The sequence below is a fragment of the Toxotes jaculatrix genome, chromosome 9, assembly GCF_017976425.1.
Source record: "Toxotes jaculatrix isolate fToxJac2 chromosome 9, fToxJac2.pri, whole genome shotgun sequence".
Taxonomy (NCBI): Eukaryota; Metazoa; Chordata; class Actinopteri; family Toxotidae; genus Toxotes; species Toxotes jaculatrix.
In genome coordinates, this window is record NC_054402.1 from 6,638,393 (window position 1) to 6,651,431 (window position 13,039).

The window sequence follows — 13,039 nt, forward strand, 5'->3', positions numbered from 1 at the left end:
TTATGACAACATGATGATTCTTGTCCTGAAGGACGCTTTTAAGTAGGTCAGGAGGCTCGTACGTAATTGTAATTCAGACTCCATTACTCTGCAGGAGGGGTCGAAACATGATGAATGTACTTTGTGTTTGTTTTGTTTTTGTTTTTTTTCTGACAGTTTTCTCAAGTGTGCTGCTGCAGAAGCATTCCACTGAAACTGTTTTCTTTAGGCTACCTTTTTCTTTGACAGGTGAATGAAGAGTGAAATTACTGCTGGACTCATAAGACTCAGGAAAAACTTGTTGCCAGGGGCTCTCTGACGTGCAGCTAGGGCTATAGTTCAGCCCTGTATGTTCAGTCAGGCATGAAGTTACTTATGCTTAGGTGATGTTTAATATCTTTGTATGTCAACATATCTCCTTGAAAAAACAATTGATTGAAAAAAGGAGCATATAGGCTTTTTGTTCCACGTTCTATCTGTGTTTTTTTTCCTAAAACAGAAAACGCCTCCACTTCATGTACATACACAGGGTGTTTGTATTGCTGATGTAGGTCAGACTAGGAAAAACTGGTTCATGTGGTAGGTGTGTCCAGTTAGTGTTCACTTCAGTGGTTGAAAAAGACTGAATAGAGCATTAGCTGCAAGCTGTGTGAATGTTCCTCTGGATTTACGTCGCACTTATTACTTGATGGTTTCACACCTTTCACTCATTTCCTCAATGACGCCAGACATAAACGCCAGGAAATAATGAAGAGAGAAGACAGGCCTCAACACAGAGGACTGGATACAGAAGAAAGTGCTGGGAATGTGGAGATGTTGTTTACGTAACTTATGGAACCAGTTAGCACTTAAGTTTTCTGCAGCATGCGGAGGATCTGTTTCTTTGTCAGACACCTCAGAAAATGAAGAAGGCTTGTTGAACAACTTTTAAACGTTCTCATATTCTCAGCATTCTTGCACTGGTAATGAGTACATGATTACTCAAGAAATTACTTTGCGTCTCATTAACACTGCCAGAGGCAAGACATGTCTGTTTAGACTTTGATGTGTAGACTCCAAGACAAATACAGGATATTTATTTAGGAGTGCCTCGTGGGTATACAGTAGGTGGGGATGTTGTAGCTGTCAGAGCAGCCCTTCTTTCCCTCTCCCTCCCTCTTTAGTTATGACTGCCCCTCTCTTCTCTGCTTCTTGCCTTTTTGCTGAAAAAGGGGAGGCTCCAAGTAATCCAATACCTAACCAATTCATGAATGTTACTGTAACTTGCTGAACTGCCCTGACAAGTGCAGGGGTTAAAACACATTAGCAGACCGAAGCTGACAGCTCTGGCTGCATCTCTGCACAGCAGAAATTTGTTGCCTGACCAAGAGAACGAAGTTGGTAAGGAAGGAAAGGGAAGAGAAAATTTAAACACTGCCCTAAAAAAAGAGAGGGGAAAACCTGGCACAGCTTCAAATGACTCCTTTGGAAGAATGATAGAAGTAGCTGTGGGCTCCCTGCCATCCAACATGTCTTTAGACGAGAGTTCTGTGAGAGACATAGCTGAGAGTGAGACGGATTGCTCTGAGGGACTGGATGAAGTTGTCCTGGGGCGTATTGCCAGCTTACCTCTGGATCCATTCCCACCCAGGGACTTCAGAGGGAAGTTTAAAAAGATGCGCCACAAGAAGAGGCCCACCATTCTTGAAAGTAGGTACTGCCTGGATACTGTGAAGCTGTGGTAATCAGCTCAAGAATTCTGTTTTTAATCTGGGAGAAATGTGATTTTTTGAAACATGGTGCAGAGGCAATAACAGCATTTCAGCTACTACTACCATCACTTTGTGAAATGCCTCACCTTCCCATTGTATTTGTCATAGTTACACAGGAATCTGACGGCTTGTTAGTTATGGACTCAGACAGTGGAAGAGTACATTGCAAAATTTTGAATGTTATGTAGTTGAGCTCAGTGTCACAAATTAGCTTTGTATCTGGTTTCACTTTCCAAAATGTCCATACTCCTTATGTCGTTAAAAAAAGAGCAACAAGGAAACAGCGATGACTTGAAATGAACGATAGCATTAAAGACCAAAATATGTGAGCAGGAAAGAGAAGAAGATGAAGAAATGAGGGGCGCCATGGGCAGAGTGTAAGAGTAGGAGGGAGTCAAGGGTTTGAGCTTGATAATCACAAAGATGGCTGAACTAGACAGACATACCTCACATTCCTCACCTTCATCAGAGCTTGATAATGATTTTAATAAGTGCTTAATGTGTCAGAGCTTCCGCCTACCTAAAGCCTAATGAAAGAAAAACGCTTCCAATAATTTTTGTCATTAGCAGTGTGTTTCTGATTTATTTGTCTTTGTACATGCGTTGCTTTGAGACTGAACACATCTGACGGTGAAGCTGATGATAAACAAACCTACAAACTTAGTAATTATGAGAGTGTTATTGGAGCAGTGTGCCAGCAAACCGTGTGTGCTTTATGTCTAAATGTTTGGCAGCAGTTACACTGACAAGTTTAGAGATATCCAGATAAGGTGTTATACCATAAACACTACTTAAGTTTCTTCAGTGTTATTAGGTCTGATATTTTTATCACACTCCTGGTTGTTATGATGCAATGTGATGCAAACATCATGTTATCTTCTCTGGCATATCCATTACATATGTTCTTTTGATATGCTTTGACAGTTTAGATTTATTTAAATATTTACAAAGTTTCATAGAACTGACACCAAAAAAATGATCCTAGGTCTGAAAGTACACATAATAAAACTGTAGATTTACATAGTTTCTGCTGCATTGTGTGATTTTAGACTCACAACATGGATTGATTTTTATATTTTAGTACCAAAAAAGTAACCAGTGTGGTCAGTGTTTTTTGGTATTTTGTCTTTTCAGAATTTAACTGAAGTCTGAGCCTTGCTGAAAAAAATTTAAAATTATTCTACTAGGGGATTACATAACCGTTTGCCCTTCAGAGGGCCTCTTACTGGACAAGTCAGGCTGACCAGATTATAGCTGATGGATAAGTCAGGGAAGTGAACTGTGTTTGTTCAGTGTTTAAAGAATCCATTTGGGCTGATCTCTGTTTTCACTAATGACGTGTCTGGCTGGGACCATAACAGGCCAAGCAATTGTCCATAATTAGTCAAATTGGCTCTGATTAGTCTATCAGATTCCTTATCGCTGTTTGTGTTCATTTTTGTACAGATCTGAAGCACATTTTGTCTGCAAATAGGAGTAATAGCTGAAAGATTTCTTTCTGAGGATGCCCAGATCATATGTAAGAACAGAGTCTCTTTGCTCAACTTCTCATCATGTGAAAAAACAGACGCAGAATTAGAATACTGTAAACTTACACAGAGAGCCGATTGTGGAGCTTGTGCTCTAATCCTGTGAATGATACCATACAAACTGAGTTACTGTAAAATGCTCATATTGACTTATTGTATTGTGCTTATTCTGACTCCCTGGTGGTTACTTTAGTGTGAGGACATGATTGCTGACAGGGCAACATCTGAAGTTTTATACATTAGGCAAAAACTGAAGAAGCTATAATGTTTGTCAACTACCTGTGTAGCTTTTTACTCTCTTTATTTTATTAAGAAAAAGAAACCACAGATGAAGTCAGCAATACTTATAATGAAATATGGATTTGTGTGAATTGTTGTAATATGAGTGTGAGATTTTCTCAAAATATCTCATCACCGTGTGAATTCTAACCTCACAGAGCTGCTTTCTTAATGTAACATCCACAGTAGCAGTTTCTGCCTCATGGCCGAGCCACATAATGCTCTTTCACTGCACCGCCAAAGATGTTTGGTCTTCAGTTTATTCTTAACTACACTGTTTAACACTAATTGTTGCGTTGTTGTGACATAACCAGCAGAACATTGCCACCAGTCATGTTCTTCATGTATTTAAAAAAAAAAGGAGAGCTCTCTGACTCCAGTCCCTGGAGTGTTAATTTTTTATGGCGTGACAAAATGAACGACAGTGCCTGAAGCGTAACAAGTTAAATGACGGCATAAGTCACAACAGCACTTTTGTTCAAGGTGGGTCATTCATTGCTCCCAAAATAAAAACAAAGCCACTGCTGTGGGAAGGAGGACGGGAATATACACACACATACTGTATATGTGTTACAGTGCACTAAACAGAAATGTCCTGTATGACTACAGGCCCCACATCAACACAGGAACTGCCAGGTAGCACTGTCTTGGGTGTAGTCACGACACCTGAGCCTCTGAAATGTGTGTTTACTAAACACTGCAAACAGCAATGGCTTCTCCATCACAGAGTGTATTATGTAATGAAGGTCAAGTTGCTGTCGCTTGATGGACAGACAGAGTTCTGATAGGATTATACTAAGAGCGCGGAGGGCCAGTAGAGGAAGGGGGATTGGAGGATCTGTTTTATAGTCCATATGGTTAAAGTCATGCATCTGCTTTTTACACAGCAAAATGTTGTGACGATTGGATTTAATTGTTACATATTCAGGAAAACAGTAGGAACGCTTATTTTTATTTCATTTTACTTTGACTGTGGTAAAAGGAATTTAATCTCATCCACTGAAAAGACAAAAAGGGAAGTCCTATTCGTGTGCTTACTGTACAGAGCTTTATTTCAGGCATATAATACAGATCTAGATGTGTTTTTTGCCCCCATTCTGATTTATTGCTGTCTGCAAACAAAATATTTGATAAATAATTAAAGTATTTTGTTACTTATTTGACCGATTATTCATTAAGGACATTCTGCTATTTCTGATAATAAAAAGATCTATATCTTTTCTCTGTTTCATATAAAAGTAAACTGAATACTTAAAGATAAGACAAAACAAAACAAAATAAGCAAGTTGAAGATGTCATGTTGGGTTCTGTGAGCTTTTGATAGACCCCTTTCTCCATAATTTAAACATAAAATATTGGCTAATGTAGTAAAAAAAAACTGATAGTTGTAAACAGAAATAATGATGTGTGAAAAACTAAGGGGATGGGCAATGTCAATGACTAACTTTTTTTATTTGACAGCAGTTTAAGGTTGGTGCTATGAGGAAGTAAAAGGGTTAAAAGCCAACAGTCAGCCCCTGCTCCCATGCAGATCCCCTGTGTGCAGTTAATCCCTTCTGCTTACTGATCATTTCAGTGTCTTCATCTTTCCACTTCTCTCCCAGATGTTCCCTGTAACGTGTCATACTTCCCACAGTCTCTATCTGCTTTGTCAGTGGTGGTGGCAGGTCAGATGCTCCCAGATAGACGCACAAGCCCAGCGCTGTCATCATTATCAGGCCGTGCACGCAGACAAACAGTAGTTATTATTAACTGCGTTCCACTAAGAGGATTGCTTCCTGCACTCTCAGCCTCCGCGCAGTTATTTAAAGGGAGCTTGCATTGCCGCCCACTGCCTGCCACAGCTTTAGAGAGAGAGAGAGAGAGAGAGAGAGAGAGAGAGAGAGAGAGATGTTGAGAGAGAGTGGAAGGAGAGAAAGGGCTGATAGCCAAGGACAGGACACCAGAGGAGGGGTAAAGCAGTGCTAGTGTGTTTTCTCAGGATCTCGTCAGCACAGCATTGTGTGCGTCACAGAGAGGTGACAGCAGGCACTACCTGCTGGTCCCAGCTGAGCTGCTGCTGCTGCTGCTGCTGCTACTGGAGGGAAACCACAGCTAGAGGGGGGACACTCCACAGGAAGCTGCAGCCATGGCCAGCCAGCAAGACTCAGGCTTCTTTGAAATCAGCATTAAATCCCTGCTGAAATCGTGGAGCGGCAGTGAGTAGCAGTTTGTGTCTTGTTGTTGTTGTTGCTGTGGTTGTTGTGCTCTGCTGACAGAGCTGACTGACTGACTGAGGCTGCAGCTCTACCAGGAATCTGACTTTATAGTCTTTTGTTCCTCTTGTGGTCCATGACAGGGACATGCTGTTGCTTGCTGCACACTGAGCTGTTTGCAGTTTTATTTTGTCAGCATGCCAGTTGCTACAAACTTGTAGGCATAGTACATTTAGAAACAGATAACAACACTTCAAAAAGGTTTTCACTTATCTCATAGCAACAGCCAGATACATAACTCCATGTTTCTAGCAGTGATCTGTAAGAGGCTGCTCATTATACAGAGACACACAGGACTTCTGTACAACATCACTTACTAAAAGTTATGCTGATGGTGATTCAGCATTTCATTTCTGCTGCTTCTCTCTGGATGCATGCCTTGTTTTACTTTAGTCTGTGAGTCTCTGACAGAGTCTAAACAGCTCTTATTAAGTGCAAGGACACAGTAATAGGATTAGTGGAGGTTCAGCTTGGTTGCATGTCCTATCCAGAGTGAACAGCTCCACTGCCTTCCATAGGGTCCATGAGGCTAGGGTGGCATGCCTTCCTGCTTCTGATCATGGCATGTCTGTTTTATATGAGTGGCCTGCAGGATGGCTGCTAACGCAAAAGGAAGAAAAGGCAGGAGATTAAGCACTTGTAATATAGATTCCCCCCTAAACCCAAATATAACTCAGTAACTAAAGCAGTATCTGACCAAACAATGCTTAAAATCTAAAGTGAGAAATAGTTGCAAGTCAGCTGCACTTCTCAGGCGGTGTGGTAGCTTGTATATATCTATTGGATCTGAATGTAAAGAGATACCTCAGAACATGCTGTCCCTGTCTACATTCTCAACACTGAGCCATCTCCTGATGATGTTGCATAATCCTCACAATGGATCACTTTGCTGATAAAGGCACAGGCAGTCACTGTACTGTATCAGCAGTGACCCATGGCTCTGCATTTAACATTTTTATTAAATATGCGATTTCCTGATCTCATCTCTCTGCTCCCATTTACACCAGCTGTTATATAATGAATCACAAGATTACAATAGATACTGTTGTAATCTAAAAACACTAGGTCCAGATGAGTCTGAATTTGTGCCTGGAACCAGCAGTATAGTATCTGCGGTCCATCAGATACTGTTTGCACTGTAACCACAAGGTAAACAAAGCCAAGGTCCTTTAGACACTGGTCTCACATAAGCCAGTCTGTCCAGCTCTAATAAAACAGTGACAACCAGCAGCACAGAACTGGTATTGTGTAGCAGCAGCGTCAGGTCTGGTGTTCAAATTGCCTGAAGGCCGGTCCGCCATCAGCCAATCAGAGCAGGAGATGAGCCGCAGTGAGCCGAGCACAGCAGTGCTCCTCTAATGAGTAGTCACACATGTTTGTTGCTATTTATTTTCTGTTATGAAATGCAGTTATGCTCTTTTTTTGTATCTTCTTATATAGAAATGTTCAGTCTAATTAATAATCTGTTCTTTCTGCTATAATTCAGTTTCCGTGTCAAGGTTGACACAGAAGTTTTTTAAATCATTTCACTTTCATGTTTTAGCTTTGTCCACTGAGTATGCTTTGCAATACCTATGCTCTACTTTTGCAGAGCTGAAAATAGTATTTCAGTAGTAACAAAAAAAAAATACAGGAGTCAAGCATAGACGAATCCCCTCCATTTAGCTGGAAGAGACAGATGCAGGCGTTTTATCAGGGACTTATATAAATGGCCTGAAACGTTCTCCCTCACAGCGGGCAGCAGTTTCCAGCATGATGTCAGCTTGCTAAAACAGGGCCGATGGTCAATAATTTGAGACCAACACTTTAATCTGCTTTACACAGAGGTCTGTAATCACTCTCTCACTCTCCCCATTTTTTGAGAGACTCAAACTGTGAACTTGTGATAATGTATTAGTGTCAGGATGTTGTTACTCCATTGGCTCCAGCTGTTGTGTCCTCTTTTGATAAATATTTCAACAAAAATAGTTCAGCCTCACTTAGCAGTTATTAGTGAAATGTTAATTTTTTAAAGTATCCATGGCATTTCTCTTTTTTTTTTTACGAAGTCATAGATGAGATGTGAGCTTTAGTGACTTATTCAGTTTCATTTTAATATGGAAATAATGGTCAGTGTGGCACACCTGGTAGTTAACAGGGTTGTTTCCTTTGACCTAAAACTTTATGACCTAAACCAGCCGACAAGATTTTCCTGCTTGTTATGTTACATGACGCAAAGTTTTTTGACCTTTAGTAGAGCACATAAGAACAGTGTCCCTTTTATTACTGGTCTGGAAGAATAATATATCAAAAACTGAGTATTAAATAGTAATGTTTTGGCATTAGAAAGCATGCATTGCCCACTACTCTCTCACAGAAATGCACTGTCAGAGTTTCTCCCAGCAGCTGGACAAAGTGCTCCCAAAGGTCTATGTTGACATTGGAATTTCTGGTTCAGTTAAGGAGGTCAGTGGTATCTAAATATCCACCCACTCTGTTCACAAACGGCTGCTAAAGTGGTTGTTTACTTAGTGGGACAGTCTCTGTGGACTGCATATGGGCAACTGCAGTCTTTGTATACATATCTGTGTGTGTGTATATCTGAGCATGTGTGTGCAAGAGAGACACTTGTTAGCCTGTTTGTATTGTCCTCCCGGGAGCACCACCATGCTCAGGGTGTTTCCAGCATGGCAATGATGTAATGCACACTGTGCCCAAGCTCCTTGTTTGCAGAGTCACATGTTGCGTCTGAGTCGTCGCACAGCGCCCAGATGCACACTGGTTGCTTTCTTTGCCTCCTATCTCCAGTCAAAGTCACTGACATGGGAGTTTTTTTTTTTTTTTTAAATGAGATGTTGATTTAATTTTATCGAACATGTTGTGCCCAGCAAAATTATGTTAAACAGGATGTGTTTGCATCCAGACTCACTGTTGCTGGGGAGTCATTTAAAAATCAGATATATAGGCTGTTTATTTTGATAATGGTGCTTGAATAAGCCTTTAATTTTCTTAGAATCTCGCCTTAAGTTATTTTGCTGACTTTCAGCAGTGCCTGATCCAGCATGGTGTTTACACTCTGGTGGTCTGCGCCTCGTGCTTTAGGATCACAGAGGTGGAGGAAAGGGGAGGGCTGCTCTGTCAGTATAGTGTGTACCCCGGGATAAATATAGTCACACAACTATGCCACCATAGCATGTTGGACCTCATCACTGTGCTGTGGCTCAGCTAAAAATTCCTGCCTGACCTTCACTCTTGGAAGGCACTGGTTGGTCACAAGGCTAGAGAAAGCCATAGCAGAAGCAGCTCAGAGAGAGAGAGAGAGAGAGGGAGAGAGATATAGAGATTGCGTGGTCTTGTACCAAACACTACTCCCACTTTTAAAAACACACCCGCAGTTGGCTCTTTATGCCATGGAAACTATGCCCAGCAGGACAGAGCCAGCTGACACACAAGACATGGACATTGGTGGATTTTACTAGCGAGCATTTGTCTTAATTCAGGACAACCCTGGATACCATATCTTCCTTCCCCACTATGGACGGGACGGCTGTTTGCTGGAGTAAGGCCAGCGTCATCAGCTTCATCAAGGGCCTGGGTAGGTGCTGAGTTGCCACAAGTGAGGGAAGCATGTTCTGAAAGCCATACGAGATCGTCACACATGCTGGGCATTCCTTGAAAGACATCCAAATGCTTCCTGGAAAGACCTGGAGAAGACGACTTGTTTACTAGTACCACAGCTTTTCTCCAGCTTTTCTTGTGTGCTTTTGTCAGAGTTATGTACTGTTACAGCTTCTAAAAAATGCTTATTAGAACTTTGTTAACTCTTTTTTCTTCACTGCATAATATGTGCTGATGTGTAAAATCTCAATTCCCTGCCACTTGTGTGCATTTGCTTTGCGGTTTTCTTCAGCAACCTGTAGAGGGGCTATAGGTTTGAGTAATTCAATAGAAGTTTAGGTAATTCAATAGAAATCAACCTTTGAGCTGCATGAAAATTAATCTGTTATCTGATACAGACTGTATTTCTGTATTGTAACAACTTGACTAGATAAACATTTTTTAAGCTTGTGCTTAAACTTGATGTATAGGCCTACAGTATACTTGCTTATTCTATACTGATTAATGGAACAGATCAAGTAAAATTAAAAGAAAATTATAATAAGTATATTATAAGTATAGGTAGTCCCCTATAAAACACGCCTCCGTTTTTTTTTTTAGTAACTGTGGATTCATTCAGTATTAGTTTATAACTTTTCAACTCCCATTTGTTTAGCCATTGAGCATCTCATATAGTAGTCTCAGAGAAGTCTCTCATAATTGCAGTTTCACTTTGCACAAATATATAGCAAGGCTGAGGTGTCTTTAAATACTGTGTTTTCTTTTTGTAATCTCTAACCAAACCAGTTTTGTAAGTGGGATTTTAAACTTTTGGCCAATTCTCATCCATAATTTAACAGCAAAGAAAACAGAATTAAGAATCTGACCATGAAGTCTGGTGTGACTTTGACAGATGTAATGTGTTCCTGACAAAGTGTGGTCTGTAGTGCTGCTGATGTGATTTCTGTCCAGTCAGATTCATTTACTACGTGCACTCAAACACACACATTTGCACACTCAGAATACAGTAGTTGAAGAAAATGTGGTTTTTATTGTAGGGCAGTAAGTTTATTCCTGCCGTTCCAAAGAAATGTCTGATTATTTTACACATCAGATTTATGGCAGTCCCTGCGGTGGACGTGCAGTTAGGAGTTGTCGAGTCTCAGGCTAAATAAAATTTCACTGTTCTAATGAGATGTTTGCATGCAGTTCTTTACTATATTTAGCACTTTTGTGCCTGGAGGCAGCAGAGTATAACACTGAGGTAAATTTTAACTTGTGTGTTAGTTTGCAGAGTTTATGGCCTAAGCCAAGCCATCCGTAATTAAACGGGGGCCACATCATAACACTGGCTGAAGGATGGTCACATGCATAAGATTTTTGCTTCCCTCAAAGGGCAATGACATCTTTGGTACGAAATGAAAACACCAGCTGCTGGCCATGGTGTTTTAATTTCCATATGCGTTCTGTTCACCGTAGCAATAGGAAAGAAAGAGCAGACTCAGGGCAAGCCAGTGCCCTTTGGACGGTCTCCCTCAGGAATGTTCAACATGTTGGGAACTTTATGTCCATGTTTGGAAACTTCTCACTAAGACCCTATTCGGTGATCCTTCTTCGTAAACAGATCTGTGGCTGATCCTGTCCCACTCATTTGTGCTCAAATTGGCAATGTTTGACTTAACAAAACCGTTTCCCATCTTGTGCTTTTTGTGTCGTTTCCGCAGCGTCGCCAGTGGGGAACGGATACAATAAACCCCCCATCCCTCCAGTCTGCTGTCCTCAGGGAGAAAAGGGTCCCCCAGCCATGATGCCCATCAGCATTGACCCGGAGAGCAAGCCGGGCGAGTACGTCCTCAAGAGCTTGTTCGCCAATTTCACCACCGTGTCAGAGCGCAAGATCCGCATCATCATGGCTGAGCCGCTGGTGAGTCTGCAGATAGTCAGACCAGAGGGTTATTGCTTTTTGTGTCTTGTGGTGATTAGTTGTTGTTGCTGTCTGTTTAAAGGCCGTTGGTGTTATTAGAGGGAAATGAGATCATGACATGGGTTCTCTGTAACACTGCTTCCTAACATTTTTTGCTTGTAATTCCTCCATACACAGCGCTGTCTTCTTACAACTATTTGTCAAAGGTTGCATGTTTTTGAGTTTTACACAGTTCAATACAGATTATTCCATCTGAATAATTATTTCACAAAACAGTACTAGATTATGCAGTAAGAAAAAAGCAAAGATTTGAGGAAAGTTTTCTTTTTTTTTAAAAAATATAACCATAATTTTGTGTAGGGGAATTTAGCTTTGTCCTGTTTGCAGGCCCTTTATATACTGTGACTCTGACTCTTATTTTAGTTGTGAGCCACTATAACAAGGACAGACGGGAAGCTTGATGGACTGGCCCTCAGTAGCTGGCTTGACAGCAATGAATTACAAGCACTGGTGGAAGAATTATGAAGATTCTTTAACAATTCTACAACAGTTTAAAAGTACTTCAATAAACCTGTTGCTTGATTTATGATACTTTTATAATATGCTGATGTGTTTTTGTGACAATAAGCAGCCTGACTCCTTCTAATGAAACGAAACTCGTAACAATTGAAACTTTACAGTGATATATTACTGTCAAGGCCTTGGGCATGTAGCTGAGTCTCAGGCACAGAAGCGGCGAAGCTAACTACCTTGTCATAATTGCTGTCAGCTGATGTCTGGTAGTTTTGTGTGAAGCAGCATCATCACAAAGAAGGAAGCAGCTTGGGAGCAAAATGTGGAATCTTTACCCAGCTTCACAGTGTATGCTACAGTGTTTAACACATGAAATCTACTGCTGTAATAAGCCCTGGGTAAAGTTATGGTCATATCTTCTATAACGTACTCTTAGTTAAAAACTGGTGGTTAGAAAAAATCATTTTGAGCTTTTAATAAATGTCAGTATTGTCAAAACATTTTAAGAACTGTACCACAAACAATGAGTCTAGACCACCTTTCTGACCTGACAATTAAATCAATTTAATTCATAAATTCGACTGACTTAATCAGCAACTATTTTGATTGGTTGAAAGCATAGCATTTTGCTATGATTTTTTCATAGCAAAATGCCAAATACCTCAATGTGTAGATTTGCACCTTTTCTCTCATTTATATAACTGTAAATATCTTTAAGTTTGAGTTAAGGTTGTTCTACCAGTATTTAAGTATTTGCATTTGGACCTGACTGGTATCCCTGTCTTTTCTGTCTGTTGTTCTGTGTCCTTGTCTTAATATTGTGACTAAAGATACTGAGCAATGAGCAGTAGAAAATTAGATGAAGGTAAAAGCTGCCAATAAAATCTTTGACAGACTTTTTTGTCCAGTGCAGGTTGGAGCTGATCGATAGGGCCAACTACAGCTGTCATAAATAATTCTGTCGACACGCAGACAGCGAATAGCCACTGTGTGTTAATGTGGGCACCACTCACCACCTGCTCCTAGGACCACATTAGTAACTTACAAGTGTTACTGAAAGTCAACTAAAAATGACCTGCTGATCTAAATTACTAAGAAAAGCCTCAGACTCCAACTAAAATACATAAAACACTTGGACTCATATATGTAGCTTCATATTCTAATACTCTGTAGCATAATTTACCACTAATAGTTACCCTTTCGTGGTCTGATAAGTGAGTTTACTTGTGGCTG

At 40.5% G+C, this 13,039-nt stretch overlaps 1 protein-coding gene across 8 annotated transcripts in view; it reads left to right on the plus strand.

Annotated features, from left to right (window-relative positions):
• The first annotated feature begins 1,273 nt into the window (after positions 1-1,273).
• Positions 1,274-13,039, plus strand: part of LOC121187413 (protein furry homolog) — a 43,759-nt gene continuing 31,993 nt past the window's right edge. For 3 of the 8 annotated variants that reach the window (XM_041046628.1, XM_041046631.1, XM_041046629.1), the window contains exons 1-2: positions 1,275-1,668; positions 11,094-11,293. In XM_041046628.1, coding sequence (XP_040902562.1) covers positions 1,452-1,668; positions 11,094-11,293 — 417 coding nt within the window. In that variant the 5' untranslated portion in view covers positions 1,275-1,451. Of the gene's footprint in view, positions 1,669-5,463; positions 5,737-9,079; positions 9,368-10,843; positions 10,973-11,093; positions 11,294-13,039 lie in introns of those variants that run through there. The other 5 variants (XM_041046632.1, XM_041046634.1, XM_041046630.1 and 2 more) reach the window with 4 other exon arrangements.